The following is a 16,385-nucleotide window of genomic DNA, read 5'->3' as shown; positions in this document are numbered from 1 at the left end:
CCCCTGTATAGCATATGTCCATAGGATCCCAAGATAAGAAACGTCCCACTATTCAAGACTGTCTGGTTCTGTCCTTTAGTGGTTACAAACAGGAAGAATGCTTCTGGTCAATCTCATCTGATCCTATAGTTGCTGACACAGGAAGAGGCATTATCTGGGTTTACTCAGAGAACAAAGAAGGAAATCTGTTAAGCTGAGGTGCTTCTTCTGGTTAATTAGTTCAGGCGCTGGCCCTTATTGAGGTTCAAATGATCTTAATCTTAATGATTATCAGAGGTCAACAGAGAGTTTGCTTAAAGATGGTCATTAAATCTGTGGAAGCTGATGAGATCCCTAGGTAGAAGCAGAGCAACATAATTTGTGACAGCAAAAATCTGGAAATAAATGAATGCAGCTGATGATTGAACAGCTGTAGAATATTTATGGAATGGGATATTATTGCCCTGAGAAAAAGGACAAATCCAAGGAATTCAGAAGAATGTGGGAAGACTCGTACCAAATGATACCAAGAAAAGAACACAGAATAGAGAAAAACATGCATGATGCCCATCAGGAGGCAAGAAAAGGCAGGCCAAGCCCTCCATTTGGGACCTGACCCTCCTTTCTTGGAAGAAGCAGTAAAGCTAGGTTAATCTGGAACATGAGCTAGGGGCCCCATCAGGGAGGGTGTCAGCACCTCCTCCAACTAAGTCCATTGGCTCTAGCTCCTGCTGAGGACACAAAACCACATGGACTCACCCAGAGATTGTCTGCCCCCCACCCACTCCCAGCCACAGCCACACCTCTCTTATTTCTGTCTAGCCTGGAACAAAGTCTGGAAGTTTCTTTCAGCCCTTTGGAGTCCCCATTCACTGTGACAATTCTTTATTTCACAGCTGGCTGGTGAGTTAGGATACAGTCAAATTCTGACAACAACACATGGTAGTGTAGCATAGGAAGATCTAGATTCAAATTTCATGTCAGATAAAAATAGCCAAGTGACCATGAACTCCTACAAAGAGGCTGCTCTCTGAGCCTCTTCTTCTGTAAAATGGGGATGATAACCCAAGTAGGCTTAATCTCTCAGCCTTGTCCTGACACTCTAAAGCAGCCCTATTGGTCCTGACCTATTATGGTCAGCCCTGAGTGATGCTGTCAGGGATTTGTGGCAGCCAGACAGGAGAGGATGTCTGCCCATTCCAAGGTGGTCATTATGCTCTCAAACAGTTCCTGGGAGGGTGACACAAAGAACTGCTGAAGGTTTTACCTCATCAATTCCATTCATGGGGTTTCTCTCCAGTGTAAATGTTTTGGTGTTGAGTTAAGTGTGTGACCTGATTAAAGGCTTTTCCATACAAGTGACACTGACGTCCAATCGCTTTGGATTATTTCGACCAATTTCAGTTTTTCTCTTACTCATTTAGTTCAGAGAATTTCTTTCCAGAATCAGAGAAACACAAAATGTCGGTGTCCTAAGAGCTGAGAGGGACCTCAGCAGCTGTCTAGTCCAAACAAATGGTGACCTGCCAGCCTTGAAGATCCTATGAGGTAGACATGACCCTCCCTCCATTCCAAGGCAGCTATCATATCCTCCCTGAAGGTTCTCTTCTGAAGTGGCTCTTCATCCCATGTCTCTTCAGCCAATGGTTCCATGGCACCATCTCTATCCCCTTCATCCTCCTGGCTGCCCTCCTCTGCACACTGAGCAGGCTATGGCCACCATATCACACTGCTGACTCAAATTCACTTTCTGCTCCACTGAGAGTAGAAATTTTCTTCCAGACAATAGGAGCTGAGTAATCCCTGGAGGATTCCCTACAGGACTGTGAATAATTTGAACTACATGAATAAGTTTTCACCCAAAGTACTCACTTCAAACAACACCAGAGAGTTTATACCAGAGAGAAACCCTATGAATGTCATCATCCTAGGAGAGCCTTCAATGGGAGCTCATCCCTTGTCAAACACCTAGGAATTCGTACTAAAAAAAATGCTAGACATCCTAAAAACATTCAAAGTAGGAGATTAGGTGTCTGTAGCCCCTACAAAGGCTTTCCCACATTCATTACATTGGTGGGGGTTTTCTCCAGCAGGAGATCTCTAACGGTCAGGGAAATGTGACATCTGTGTGGAGGATTTCTATATTCATTACATTCATAGGATTTCTCTCTAGCATGAATTCTTTGATGTAATGTGGGGAGCGATCTTTATGAAAGCTTTCCCACATTCATAACATTCATAGGGTTTCTCTTTGGTATAATAATTAATAATAGCTAGCATTTATGTAGCATTCTGTGCTAGGCACTGTGGGGTAGGTAGGTGGCACAGTGTGCTGGACTTTGATTTAGGACTTTGAATTCAAATCTGGCCTCAGACACTTACTAACTGTGTGACCCTGGGCAAATCACTTAAGCCTGTTTGCCTCGGTTTCCTCAGCTAGAAAATGAGCTGGAGAAAGAAGTGGCCAATCACTCCTGGATCTTTGCCAAGAAAACACCAAATGGAGTCATAAAGAGTCAAACATGACTAAAAAGTGACTGAACAAAGGGATGATTAAGGGACAAGCTCTGGTCAAAGGCTTTTCCACACTCGGTACACTCATAGGGCTTCTCTCCAGTGGGAATCTGATGATTCACATTAAGGATTGAGGGGCAGCGAGGTGGTACAGTGGATAGAGTACCAGGAAGAGTCGGGAATACTTGAGTTCAAATATAGCTTCAGACACTTCAGACCCTGGGCAAGTCACTTAACCCTGTTTGCCTCAGTATCCTCAGCTGTAAAATGAGCTGGAGAACCAAGTGACAAACTCCTCCAAGAAAACCCCAGAAGACATGACTGAAAATGACTGAACAACAACAACAAATTAAGGATTGAAGAGTCACCAAAGGTTTTCCCAAATGCGTTACATTCATAGGGTTTCTCTTCAGTATGAATTCTCTGATGTTGGTTAAGTGATGAGCTCTGTCTGGCTGAAGGCTTTCTTCATACTTATTATATTTACAGGGCTTCTCTCCAGTATGAATTCACTGATACTTAATGAGGGATGAGTTCTGATTGCATATTTTCCCATATTCATTACATTTATAAGGTTTTTATCCAGTATAGATCCTTAGATATTTAGTAAGAAGTGAGCTCTGGCTAAAGGTCTTCCCACATTCATCACATTCTTGGGATTTCTCTCTAGTGCAAAGCCTCTGATGTACCATAAGGTATGAACAGTCAGTGCTTTCTTACATTCATTACATACATAGTGTTTTATTAATTATCTGGCATTGAGTAAGGTGTGTATTCCAGCCAAAGCTCTTCCCACATTTATCATCTTCATAGGGTTTCTCTCCAGTGCGAATTCTCTGGTATAGGGATACATATGGGATGATGTCTGGTTGAAGGCCCTCCCACATACATCACATTCATAGAGCCTTTCTCCTTTATGATTTCTTTGATTTATAATAAAGGCTAAAGAACTGCTGAAGGTTTTACCTCAACAATTCCATTCATGGGGTTTTTCTCCAGTGTAAATGTTTTGGGGTTAAGTGTGTGCCCTGATTAAAGGCTTTTCCACACAAGTGACACACAATTTGAATGTTTTTATGATGCTAGGGTTTCTCTAGTATGAATTCCCTGGTGTTTGACAAGGGATGAGTTCCCATTGAAGGCTCTCCTATGTTGATTACATTCATAGGATTTCCCTCTGGTATAAACTCTCCGGTGTTGTTTGAGTACTTTGGCTGAAAACTTATTCACATTCATTCTTGAATTTGTAAGTTTTCTCTCCTGAATGACTTCTCATGCATATGTATAACAAGGCATGGGTTCTCCCTGAATATTTTCCTACCTCATTACATATGTAGAGTTTCTCCAAAGTGTGAATTAATTCTCTGGTGTTTGATAAAAGACAAGCTAAGGCCAAAGGCCTCCCACAACTTTCTGAATGGTGAGGCTTACATCTGGTGTGAACACCCCTTGTGTTCAGCTATTAGTGGGGCCATCTTGGCACCTTTTTCTTACCTGGAACCATGCAATCACTTGGATCCAAACAGAAATCTCTCCCAGAGCCATTCAACCCAAAGCTTCCCCCCATCCCAGAATTTCAATGCTCTGCCCAACACTGTCCCTTGGGAGTTTTTCTGTTGTCTCCTCTGGTGGCTCTTCTTCCAGAATGTCCTTCTTTGGAATGGCCCCCTTCATATCAGGCCTCTGAGGCTCCCAACTGAAAGAAAGAAAGCACATAGATGTTCCCTATGCTGAAATCCTAGGAATGTGGCCCCAGAGCTGAGCATCTCCACATCTTCAAGGGAGATGTGGCCTTGGGAGTGACCCGGGCTTTGAAGTCAGGGCTTCAGGCCTAGCCCCACAACTTACTAATTCAGCAACCTTAGGAAGTTTCTCTCCATCTTTGAGCTTCAAATGCCTCATCTGTAAAATGGAGAAATTGGTCCTTGTGTAACCAACCTCTTGGTTGTGAAGAGAATGCTTTGCCAACCTAAGCTTGAGTGAAGTCCATACTGAGTCATTGTTCAGAGGGAGGGCTCCCAGGGGCAGCTCTGAATCTTGGGAGAGGTTGGAGTGGAGAAGAGAAGGTTTTGTGTGCCCGCAGTGGTGTGAATATATGATGAAGCAATTGACACAAAAAGACAAAGACATGGGGCTAGGCAAGTCGTATAGTCAAGCTATAGACTGATTTTAATGGAGTTACTGACGGTATTTTATACAGGTTAAGTGCTGAGTCATCCAGACCTCAAAGAAGAGTACAATAAAACATTAGTTAAGTTTTTTATCTCCTTGTTCCTGGGAGCGAGACACTATTTTTACTCAAGGCTAACCAAATTGAAACATCTATGTTCTCTCGAATATAGATAACCAGGCTGAAACATTTCTGTCATCTCCCATGTAAATAATCAGCTACAAAGGCCAGTTTTCTTTGCCAAGTCTTCTTATCCTAAAACTGGCCTTGCTGTGAATAGACCCATTCTCAATTGACCCTGCCTTGCAGAGGTCTAAGAGGCCTAAACAGGATATAGCTGGCTCCCCACAGTTTAGCAGGAATGTCGGGACAGAAGAACTGGATGGACACCTTGAGTCAATGCCAAGGAAGATGATAAGGAGAGAAAATAGGCTAGGCAAAGGGCCTGGGAGAGAGACAAGGCAGAACGGAGGCAGGAGGCCTCCTAGGAAGTAGAGAAGGGAGTTGAGACTTTCTCCTCTGAGGCTCCTTTCAGCTCTAAGTCTATGAACCTATGAAAGCCCTTCCCCTCAGCCTCAGTTTCCTCTTTTGTAGAACAGAGGTAATAACCAAAAAACAATTGCAAGAATCATCCTGATAACACCACCTGGTAGCTGCCTCTTGGGCTGTGGGAGGGACCAAGTGATGGTTACTGTTATTGTTATGGAAACCATCAGAAGGGTCTTAGGAGGCTCTGAGTCAGCCCAAAGAGGGCAGAGGACAATTCAGTCCAGTTCAATTTTAACAAATATGTAAGTGCCTACTATGTGTCAGGAACTGTATCCAGCACTGGAGATGGAGAGAAGAAAGAGGGAACAGTCCCTGCCCTCAAGGAGGTTCTAGTCTAGGGTACACAGATAAGTTGATATAAAATACATGGAAAATTCTTTCAAGAGAGAGACACTGCTAGTAATGGGACTGGTTGGGGGGTGGGGAGGGTTCATGAGAAGTCTTATGTGGGAGGCAGACTTGAAGAAAACTTGGGATTCTATGAGGCAGAAAGGAAATGGGAGGACATTTCAGGCAAAAGGGACAGCCTATGCAAAGGCATGGTAGTAGGAAAGAGGATACTTTGTGAGAGGATCAGGCAGCAGGCTATGTTGTTGGAATAGAGAGTATGTGAAGGGATGCAACATGAAGGAGGCCTGCAGTAGCAGGGGGGAGCCAAGCTGGGGAAGGCTTTAAATGCCAGCCTGGAGAGTTTGCATATTATCCTAAAGATAAGAGGAAGCCAGTGCAGATTTCTAAGTGTGTGGGAGGGGAAGGAGGAAAGGGAGGAACAGGGTGGTGTCAAGATGAGGAAATAGGGAGCCACTGGAGTGGAGAGGGCGGTGACATGGTCAGATCTGAGTTTCAGGAAAATCACTTTAGTGGCTGAAGGGAGGATGGACTGGAGCAGAGAGAGACCTGAGGTAGACAGGCAGACTCCCTCCCCCACAACAGTTCTTGCAATAGTGTAGGTGTGAGGTGATGAGGGCCTGGACACGATAGGGACCATGTCAGAGGAGAGAAAGGGGCATATTGGGGAGATTGTTCAGAGGTGAAATCAACCAGAGATGCTGCAGAGGTGAAATGGACTGGGGCAGAGGTGAAATGGACCAGAGATGATGCAGAGGTGAAATGGATCAGAAATGGGGCAGAAGTGAAATTGAACGTTTTTGGCACCATATTGGATCTAGGGGGTGAGAGATAATGAGAAGTCCAGGTTGACTCCCAGGTTAGGAGCCCAAGGGACTGGGAGGATGGGTGTGCCCTCGGTAGTGATAGGGAAGGTAAAAGCTTTGGGGGAAAAGATAATGAGATCTGTTTAGGACATGTTTGAGATACCTCCAGGAAGTCCATCCTTCTTGGACCTGCCTGCTGTACCTCCCACCTTAGACACATCTCTGAAGTGTCCTGACCCCTTGGGCCCCTTCCAAGTAAGGCTCCAAAGAACTGGACTGGTTGAGCAAAAGAGATCTCAGCGGCTCCCCGAAATCTTCATCTCCTGGATTCAGTCAGGCAGGCAGTCCACACACATTTATTGGGCACTCACTTGTGCCAGTCACTGAGCTAAGGGTTGGGCATACAAAGAAAGGCCAAACCAGGGTCCCTGCCCTCAGGGAGTTCACAGCCTAATGGAGGCTACCACATATAGATAGACATATAGAGGACAAACAGGAGATGACCTCAGAGGGAAGGCACTAGCTGAAGGGGACCCAAAGGCCTCGTGCAGATAGGGGAGTTTGAGCAGTCTTGAAAGAGGCCAAGAAGCACGAAGGCAGAGGTGAGGAGGGAGGCATCACAGGGAGGGGGCACAGCCAGTACAAGGTGTGGAGTCTAGAGAAGGGGGCATTGTGATGGGAAGGAAGGTGTAGGAAGACTGGAGAGGCTGGGAACCCAAGCAGGCTTTTATGCTTCATCCTGGAGGTGCTAGGAAACCACTGGATTTGGTGATGACAGCAGAGCAGCACTTGGGGAAGGTCCCTTCAAATGGCTCAGAGGAAGGGAGGAGAGGCCAGCTAGAAGAGCCTCCTGCCTCCTGCCCATCTCCAGCACTTCCCCCTCCTTTCCCTAGCACAGGTGCCCAGCTACACTTTCTCCCTTGAGCCCAGGGAGGATCATGAGAGCTGTCCAGCAGCTGAATGGCTGGAGGCTGCAGTGTGCTAGCAAGTGCACCCATTCACTGAAGGCCTTCAAGCAGGGTCGGGATAACCATTCCTGCCCATGGCAGGGGACTACTTAGCAGTCAGCCTCAGTTTAGCTGGGTCCCCTTCTCTCCCAGTCCCCTTCGCATGCCCAGGCAGCCCACGCCCAAAGGCTCAAACCCCTACATGGCCACATGCAGCAGACCAGATCCCTCCCACCTCCTCCACACAAGGACACTCATCTATGGTCAGGCACCTATGTGGGGAAAGGCAGGACTCTGTTCCTACAGCCCTGCCCTGCTCTCCTCCCCCCTGCCTCACCTGCCTGGGTGCAGGGCATGCCCCTTTTGGCCTACAGCAGGGAGGCCAGGACTAGATAGCTTGTGGGAGGTGGTGTTTTACAGAAAGAGAAACTGAGGAAAGCCAGAGGAAGGCAAGGGACTGACCCTGAGTCACATAACTCCTCTGACACTAAGGCCAAGGCTGTTCCCTGGCCTGGCTTTGGCATTCAAGGCCCACTGCAATTAGTCCCTGACCACCCCCACCCACATCCACTAGGGGCTGGCACTCCATCCCTCTCCAGCTTGGAGCCACAGAGTAGTCTGCCAGTGGTGACCAGGGGGCAGGAGGCTCAAGGTCATGACTGGGCCTGGGGCCATCTGAGACAGCCCATGGGGGAAAGGCTGTAATTTCTGCCTAAATCTGCCCCCATGCTCCTGGTTCTGGTTCAGCCCTCTAGAGTAGGACCTAATATAGAGGCAGTTGTCTCGTGGACCCCACTCTTAGCCTTCTCTTCTCCAAGACTAACATCCCTAGTTCCTTGTACTGCTTGATCCTTATTCCACCCTGGACCCTCCTGTGAGCCCATCTCAGCCAGGAGCCCTAACTGCTGAACTTGACTGCCCCTCCCTGCATCTCCTTCCTCTCTCCCTCCCTCCAACCACCCCCTCATTGTCTCTTACACAGGGTCCCTTCAAAGAGGGGCAGGAGCTCCCAGGGAGAGCTTCCCAGGACACAGGCAGGACTGGGCTAGCCCCCACTGACAGCCTTTTCCATCCATTTTCCATAGCCCAGCCAGCTCCCCTCCTCTTCAGGCCTATAGAAGACTTGGGTTCTATTTCTGTCTGGGTCCCTCGTTCCCTGTGTGCCCAGGAGCAATTCCATCCTCTGAGCTAGCTACTTGTTTCTTCCTCTGTAAAATGGTGATCTGTATGGCCTCCTGCAGCCTCCAGCCTCCAGGCCTGGAATCACACAGATAGAACAGATCAGGCTGGAAGGGGAGGAGGCAGCTATAGGATGTTGGAGAACCAGAGCCAGTCTATCCCATTACCCCCCCCCCCCATGTGGAGGAGGCAGCCTCTCAACAGGCACAGTAACAAATGGGAGGACCATGATGGGGAATTGGGGGCTGGCAAAATTGGGTCTGTTTAACCTAGAGGAGATTCAGGGAGAATAGGAGAGCTATGTTCAAGCATTCAAGGGGTAGGGGTGGGGGGTTAGTCTTGTTCTGCTTGCCTTGCCCCCACCCCACCCCCAGTGTAGAACCAGGAACATGGGGAGGGGGGCTGGTCACTATCCTTGGAGAAGTCTCGAGACTGGCCTGGTAGGTGAAGGGCCAGTCACTTCTCCAGCCTCTCCCCTCCCCAGGACAGCAAGTCATGAACTCCATCATGAGTTACAGAGCCAGAGCCTTCCCCAGGAATGACCAGGCTGAGCAGAGTCCTTGGCAGGATGGAGCAGTCATCAAAAACAGGGATTAAGGGCAGGGAACCCATCCAAGGGCATTGGGAGCCTCCCTATGATGAGCGTGCATCATAAATATCCAAGTGAAAAGAATTCCCTCCAAAAGACCCAGGAGTCCTGGCTGACGTGAGAGGAGTCAGGGGCCACATTGAAGTAGTCACAAGAGCCAGTGGGTTCTCAGGCTGCACAAGCAGGAAGTGCCCATTCCAGTCTGCTTCAACTGAGCCACATCTGGAGGCATGCATTTGCTTCTGGGCTGCCAGGGAGGGAGAGTGTGAACAAATTGCCCAGCCTCCAAAGGAAGGAGAGCAGGGGAGTTATGGGCCATGGACACAGAAGCAGAGAAGGCTCAGAGGGAGAGCTGCCTTCAGGGATCACAGGAGGGAGTACTATCCCAGCTCAGCCCCTGCAGGGCCAGACCCTCAGGGTTTCCAATGAGAGCTGTCTTAGAGAGGGCACAGGCAGAGGCTGGACCACATCCTGCTGGGTATTCACAAGCCCATGCTTGGTCCAGTGGGTGCTGAGTACAGAGTATCCCGCTGTGGCTAGACTACTTGGGCTGGACAGATTGATGTCTTTCTGAGAGAGAGGATGTACCTTGAGATGGAGCTATGTGCAATGCTCTCTGAGGGAGAGGAGAACAGGGACAAGAGGCCACAGAAGACAAAGGCAGGGTGAGAAGACCAAGGATAAGCAAGACATCCGAGGGGCTGGGGGTGGGGGCAGACCACGGAAGGAGTCCATGCAATGTGGCATGGCCATGAGCCTTTCAATACCAAGAGGTCAAGGGTGAAGCCTGAGAACAGGTGACTCTCTCATACAGGGGAGGTCACTAATGACCTCAGGCCCAAAGGACAGAGACAGACAGACACAGAGAGAGAGGACAACAGCATTCGACTGGATGGTTTGGGTGGGCCTTCTAGGAGTGAGGACAGGGTCTAAATATGGGGCTGGGGGCTGCACAATGACCTGGACAGCTCAAAGGATCAGTGTTCAGGAAATGGGAGACTCAGGCAGGTTTGTAGGCAGAGGGAAAGGAGCCGGAAAAGAGGGGTTTGGAAAGGTCAGAAAGAGGAGAGATGGGCCAGAGTGACAAGAGACAGGTGGTTGAGCCTTGGCAAGGGGTCTTCTGCCTTCTCTGAAGCAGGGAAAAGGAATAAAAGAAGGGGCACTGTGAGGTAGAGAGGACAGAAGCCTAGGGGAACCTTGATTTTCATTGTTGAGCACAAAGTATCCTCAAAGAAGATCTCAGGTGTGAAGCTTCTGATGCTGGACAAGGTAGGAGCTATATCTAAATGTCTTCCCACACTGACTGCATTCATAGAGCTTCTCACCAGTGTGAATTCTCTGGTGCTGAGTAAGAGAGGAGCTCTGGCTGAAGGTCTTCCCACACTCCTGGCATTCATAGGGCTTCTCCCCACTGTGAGTTCTCCAGTGAGTAATGAGGGCTGTCCTCCACATGAAAGACCTCCCACATTCCTTGCATCCATAAGGCTTCTCACCAGTGTGAACCCTCTGGTGCTGACTGAGGTCTGAGCTCCCCTTGAAGGCTTTTCCACATTCATTACACTCATAGGGCTTCTCTCCAGTGTGGATTTTTTGGTGCTCAGTCAGGGATGAGATCCGAGCAAAAGCTTTCCCACAGTGAAGGCACTTGTAGGGCTTCTCCCCACTATGAGTTCTCTCATGTGTGACCAGGGCTGAGCTCCATGTGAAGGTCCTTCCGCATTCATGGCACGTATAGGGCTTCTCTCCAGTGTGAATTCTCTGGTGCTTCCGAAGGTCTGAACTTCCCCTGAAGGCTTTCCCACACTCCCTGCATGCATAGGGTCTCTCACCAGTGTGAATTCTTTGGTGTTTAGTAAGAGTGGAGCTCTGGATGAATGCTTTCCCACATTCCTGGCATGTGTAGGGCTTATCTCCAGTGTGAATCCTCTGGTGCTCAAGGAGGTTTGACCGACACCGGAACCCTCTCTCGCATTCACTGCACATATAAGTCTTCCCTCTGGTGTGAGCTCTCAGCTGCTTGAAGGTCTCTTTCCCCAGGACATTGCTATCTTGGCCAGTAGTGTTCTTCCTGGCATAGACACTCCCCTGGGCACTTGGCTTGGGATACAGGCTCTCTCCAGCCACACCAAAATCTTGTGGTGATCTCTCCTCTTCCCAAAGGCTCTCATGAGTTACAAGGTTGGAGCCCAGGCAAGAGGTTCTCCCAATGTCTGCATGCCTCTGATCTCTCTCCCGAGTGTCCTCTTCCCTGTGGGAAATGCTGGACATGCACTGGACACTTGTTCTCTGGGGGATGCCTTGCCTATGGGGCTCCCTGGAGGGATTTTCCTTGTGCTTCCCTAATATGTGCTTGAGACCCTCACTGGCTCCAGGGTCCTGGAGACTGTCCTCCTGGGGTCTTTTTATTCCTGTTCTGGCAGTTTTAGGAAGGTCTTGCCGGGGACGCAACATTTCGTTCTCAGCCTCCTAGTCTGAAAAAAAAAGTGGAGAAAGGCACATATCACTGGGACGAGGCTGATGGAGGCTGAGGCCTGCTTATTGTCCTAAATGACCTGGGTCCCACTCTCTCAGGGGCCCTCCGTTTCATCATTGTCCGTTCTTAGGATATCACATCTTCAGGCTACAAGGCACCTCAGAGATTCCCTCCTCTTTTTTTTGAGGTAATCAGGGTTAAGTGACTTGTCCAGGGTCACACAGCTAGTAAATGTCTGAGGCTGGATTTGAACTCAAGTCCTCCTGACTTCAGAGCTGGTGCTCTATCCATTGTGCCACCTAGCTGACCCTTCACCTCCTCATTTTACAGAGAAAGAAACTGAGGCAGTTCAGAGAGAGACTGAAACTTATCCAAGGACACAGATAATGTCAGACCTAAGTGTGGTCTTATCCCTCTGCCATTGCAGATTGCTGTCCTCCTCTATACCTTTACCTCCTTGCATTCATCTCTCAGTGGCTAACCCTCCAGCCTTGGGCCCTTCCTAACTCAGAGAGGCCAACAGTAGAGTGGGATGGCTAACTAGGAACCAAGCTGAGGGTCCAGGAAGAGCAGATGAGGAGAAAATACTGGAGTAACTCTAAAAGACCCTTTCTGGAGGGCTGTCCTGTGAGCATGGGGTCAGGCTTATCCTGCTTGGCCCGAGAGGGACCAGGAGCCCTGGGCAGGAAGCTGCCAAGAGGAAACCTGCATGCCTCAGAGTAGATGGAGGCCCTGTCCACCACAGTCTGTCAGGCCTGGGTCCAGAGGGCAGATACCTGTTTGGGGAGGGGTGGGAATACTTGCCTTCAGGTCCCTTCCAAGACTAAGATTTAGAGCCTGGGGGGATGAATTTGAGAGCAAAGAGTAAAGAAATGAGGAGGGCTGAACCCAGAAGGTGGGCAGTTGGGGGTGGGTGGGGAGAAACCTTGTTGGTGAGAGATCACTCCCCCACCCATCTCCCTGGCCGCGGAGTCTACCAAGCTGGGCCTGAATCATAGCATCAAGACTTGGGAAGGCCTCCAACAGAGGCAGCCCTGAGAAGGGTGAGGGAAGTGGCCAGACCCAGCATTCATTCCTGTTACACCCGGCTCTTTTGCTCACTGTAGGGCTACAGAAAAGACCGAGAGGGCCCCAGAGAAAAGGGGGAGGGGGAACAGGAAGGGAGTGGGAGTCCAGCCCAGCTTCCCCAGGGAGGACGGAGGCCCACACAAGTGCACAGCCACTAGGATGAGGGACAGAGGGAACAGGCTGGGGAACTGCTGGAGGTGCCTCGGCCCCTTGGCCTCCTCTGCTCTTGGGGTTCCAGGAGCCACAGAAAGGATTCTGGGAACTGGAGTCTTAGGTTCCCCTCCCCCATTGATAGGGTGGTAGAGAGGAGAGACTCAGGATGGAAGCTAGGAGGCACTGAGAGGCCATCCAGGCCAAGCCCTTTACTGGACAGAGGTAGACACTGAGGTGCAGAGTCCCACAGATAACAGTCAGGACTTGAATTCAGAGTTCCTTGTTCATCCCCTTTCCACTCAGTCAAATCCAACCCTCCCATTTTACAGAGGAGGCAACTGAAGAAGCTCAGAGAGGGCAGGAGTTTTCCCCCAAAGTCACACAGCAATCCCAGGATTCTTAGAGACCATTTAGTCCACCCTCCCTGCTCAGCTCACTGAAGGGAGAAAATGAGTCCCAAGGAGAGGAAGAGGTTTAGAATCCCCTAATAGCAGAAGTGGATCAGACCGCCCTCACTCTGCAGATGGGAGGAGGGGTCAGAGTCAGAGATGTCCCTGGCCTCAGCGTCAGGCCAGGGGGAGGTCACCAGAGCTGCCCCAGAGAGCAGGCACACACACCTCATCCTCTGACATCTAGCTGGGTGATGCAGGGGACAGAGCTCTGGGCCTGGAGTCAGGAAGACCTGAGTTTAAATTCAGCCACAGGCATACACTAGCTGTGTGACCTTGGGTAAGCCACTTCACTTTTGCCTGCCTCAATTTCCTTATCTGTAAAATGGGATCATAAGAGCACCTCCCTCCCACGGTCCCGGTGGGAATGAAATGAGATTATAATTGTAAAGTGCCTGAAGCCTGGGGGGGGGGGGGGGGGCGGTACCTGAGGTGAGGGAGTGGGGGTGGGACCATGTTCTGGGGAAACAGTCTCAGCCCAAGCCAGGCCACACTCAGACCACGTGGATCGGGTCACTAAACCCTGGGTGTCCCTAAGGAGACCAGGCACCCAAGGAGGGGAATTCTGGGGCACCAGGGGACTATGCTGCTGATGTGGCTGGCTTCCAGTCTTCCCTACTCTTGCAATGATGCTTGGCTCCAATCACAGCTATGAGCTCCCCCTTCCCCCTGTGGCCACTTGCTGAATGCCACCCCCCCACCCCAGACTAGTTATGAACCTGGATAGCCTAAGGACCCGGAAAAGATAGAGGAGGGAGAAGGAAAAGAGAGGAAGAGGACAGGAAAAGAGGAAGGGGAAAGAGAGAGTGGAGAAGAGAGAGGGAGACAGAAGAGAGGAGGGAGGGAAGAGGAGAGAGAGGGAAGAGATAAAGGGGAGAGAAGAGAAGAGAAAGGGAGAGGAGGAGAAGAGAGAGAGAGAGAGAGGAGAAAGAAGGAAGAGAAATAGAAGTAAGGGAGGAAGATGATGGGGAGAGAGGGGAGATAAGGGAAGGGAGACAGAAGAGAGGAAAAAGATGGAGGGAAGAGCTAGAGAGGAGAGGAGGGAGGGAGACAGAAGAGAGGAGGAAGGGAAGGAGAGGAGAGAGGGGAAAGAGAAGAGAAAGGAGGGGAGTGGAGAAGAGTGTGAAGGGAACTATGATTTTTATATTAGCCTATGTAAGTATAATGAATATACTAATAATTCAGATTTCTCAGAGCTGCCTTTTCTAGCTTGGGAGTCAGAAACTCACAATGTAGGTTGAAATGATCAAACCCTTGACAACGCTCTCATAATCACTATATTCCTGTGCCTGTGTACCTTAATCAAAATGAATCAAAGATTGTAGAACCTGTTCCCATCACAAAACTCTGGACCTGCACCCCACTAAGTAATGACCCCCAAGACTTGAAACAATCAACTTGAGAAATGTTCCCACAGGGTTCTAGAACATCTGTATTTGTCCTGCACTCGTGGGCTTGTCAGGGGAAACCACTCAGGCCCTGGGAAGATTGTGTTGTAATGATTGTGTGTGGACCTCCCCAGTTCCCTTTTCCTGCTCTGAAAAACAAATATAAACTGTGCCTTTCCTCTGGCATGTGGAGGTCTCCTTAGGAGAACTTCTCAAGGTCTGCAGACCAATTCCTCACGCTGAAAGTAATTCATTAAACCACAACTTGTTTCCTGGCACTCCAGGCTCTGGCCTACTTTATGGGACTAGCTATTCCCAGGTTAGGGACCAGTCCTATCTGGACTACAGTTAAAATAATGATAACAAGAGGAAGGGGAGAGATAGAAGGGAGAGAAGAAAGAGAGAGACAGAAGACAGGAGGGAGTGAAGGCGAGGAGAGTGGATCAGAGAGAAGAGATCAAGAAGAGGGGAGGGAGGTGAAAGGTAAAGAGGGGAGGGAAGAAGAGAAGAAAGGAGAGAAGGAAGAGTCAGAAGAAAGGACAGAAGGCAAAAGAGATTAAAAAAAAACCAAAAAGGAAAAGGTCCTATATGTACAAAAATATTTCTAGCAGCTCTTTTGTGGGAGTAAAGAATTGGAAATTGAGGGGGTACCCATCATTTGGGGAATGGCTGAACAAGTTGATCTACTACACATACTACAGTATGTGATAATGATGGAATACTCTGTAGCATAAGAAATGAGGAGCAGGACGCCCTCAGAAAAACCTGCAAAGACTTGCATGGACTGATGCAAAGTGAAATGTACTAGGTACAAAGTAGCAGCATTGTAAGATGATCAGCTGAGAATGACTTGGCTATTCTCGGTAATATAATGATCCAAGACAACTCTGAAGGATGTAGGATAACAAACGCTGTCCATCCCCAGACAAAGAACCCATGGTGTCTGAATACAGATTGAAGCAGACTTTTTGAACTTTATTTTTCTTAAGGGTTTTTGGGGGGTGTCTACGTCTTCTTTCACAACATGACTATTATGGAAATGTTTTGCTTGACTACACATGTATAACCTATATCAAACTGCTGCCTTCTCAATGGGGACAGGGGAAGAGGGAGGAAGGGAGACAATTTGGAACTCAAAGTTTTTAAAATGAGTGTTAAAAAATTGGTTTTACATGTAACTGGGGAAAAATAAAATACTAAATAATCTTTTTTTAAAAAAAAAAAAAGGATAGGAGAGGGAAGAGAGCCAAAAGAGAGAAGGGAAGGAACCTAACCTCTCATCCTAATTCCCAGAGGAGGGATGAGAAATGCTTCACTCTAGAATGATATCCAGCAGCCGAGATAAACTAAGCATTTATTAAGCGCTAACTGTATGTCAGATACTGTGCTCAGTGCCATTGATGCTGAGCCAAGCAGCTCTGTACCTCTGCAGTCCCTTCAACTCCTCGGGCCTCAGTTTTAGTATGTGGAACAGGAGAGGTCCCAGAGCTGGGCACCATGGTTCTGGGCTCAGAGAGGGGAGAGGCTGTCCACATCCAGAGTGGAGGTCATCTCTTGCATCCCCTTTCAGGAAGGACAGCCATGATGGGCAGGGCTTGGTGCACACGGCACCTGAAGACACAGAAGGAGCTGGGCATGTTTAGGCTGGAGAAAACAAGACTCAGAGGACACAGGAGAATCTTCTTCGAGTATCTGGAGGTCAGGGCTGGGGCCAGAGCAATGGAGGGGGGTGGCAGAGCCCCTTTGGGCTCAGTGTCAGATGGGCCACCTCAA

At 49.0% G+C, this 16,385-nt stretch overlaps 1 protein-coding gene across 1 annotated transcript; it reads right to left on the bottom strand.

Moving 5' to 3' along the window:
* Positions 1-10,188: 10,188 nt before the first annotated feature.
* LOC118835247 (zinc finger protein 501-like) lies at positions 10,189-11,532 on the bottom strand. Its single transcript, XM_036742443.1, has one exon. It carries the CDS (start codon positions 11,530-11,532, stop codon positions 10,321-10,323), a length of 1,212 nt encoding a protein of 403 aa, XP_036598338.1. The 3' UTR covers positions 10,189-10,320.
* Between the last annotated feature and the right edge of the window lie 4,853 nt (positions 11,533-16,385).

This window comes from Trichosurus vulpecula, chromosome 2 (genome assembly GCF_011100635.1).
Source record: "Trichosurus vulpecula isolate mTriVul1 chromosome 2, mTriVul1.pri, whole genome shotgun sequence".
NCBI lineage: Eukaryota > Metazoa > Chordata > Mammalia > Diprotodontia > Phalangeridae > Trichosurus > Trichosurus vulpecula.
Note: the sequence above shows the minus strand (reverse complement) of the source record. Positions and strands in the feature narration are given on the sequence as shown.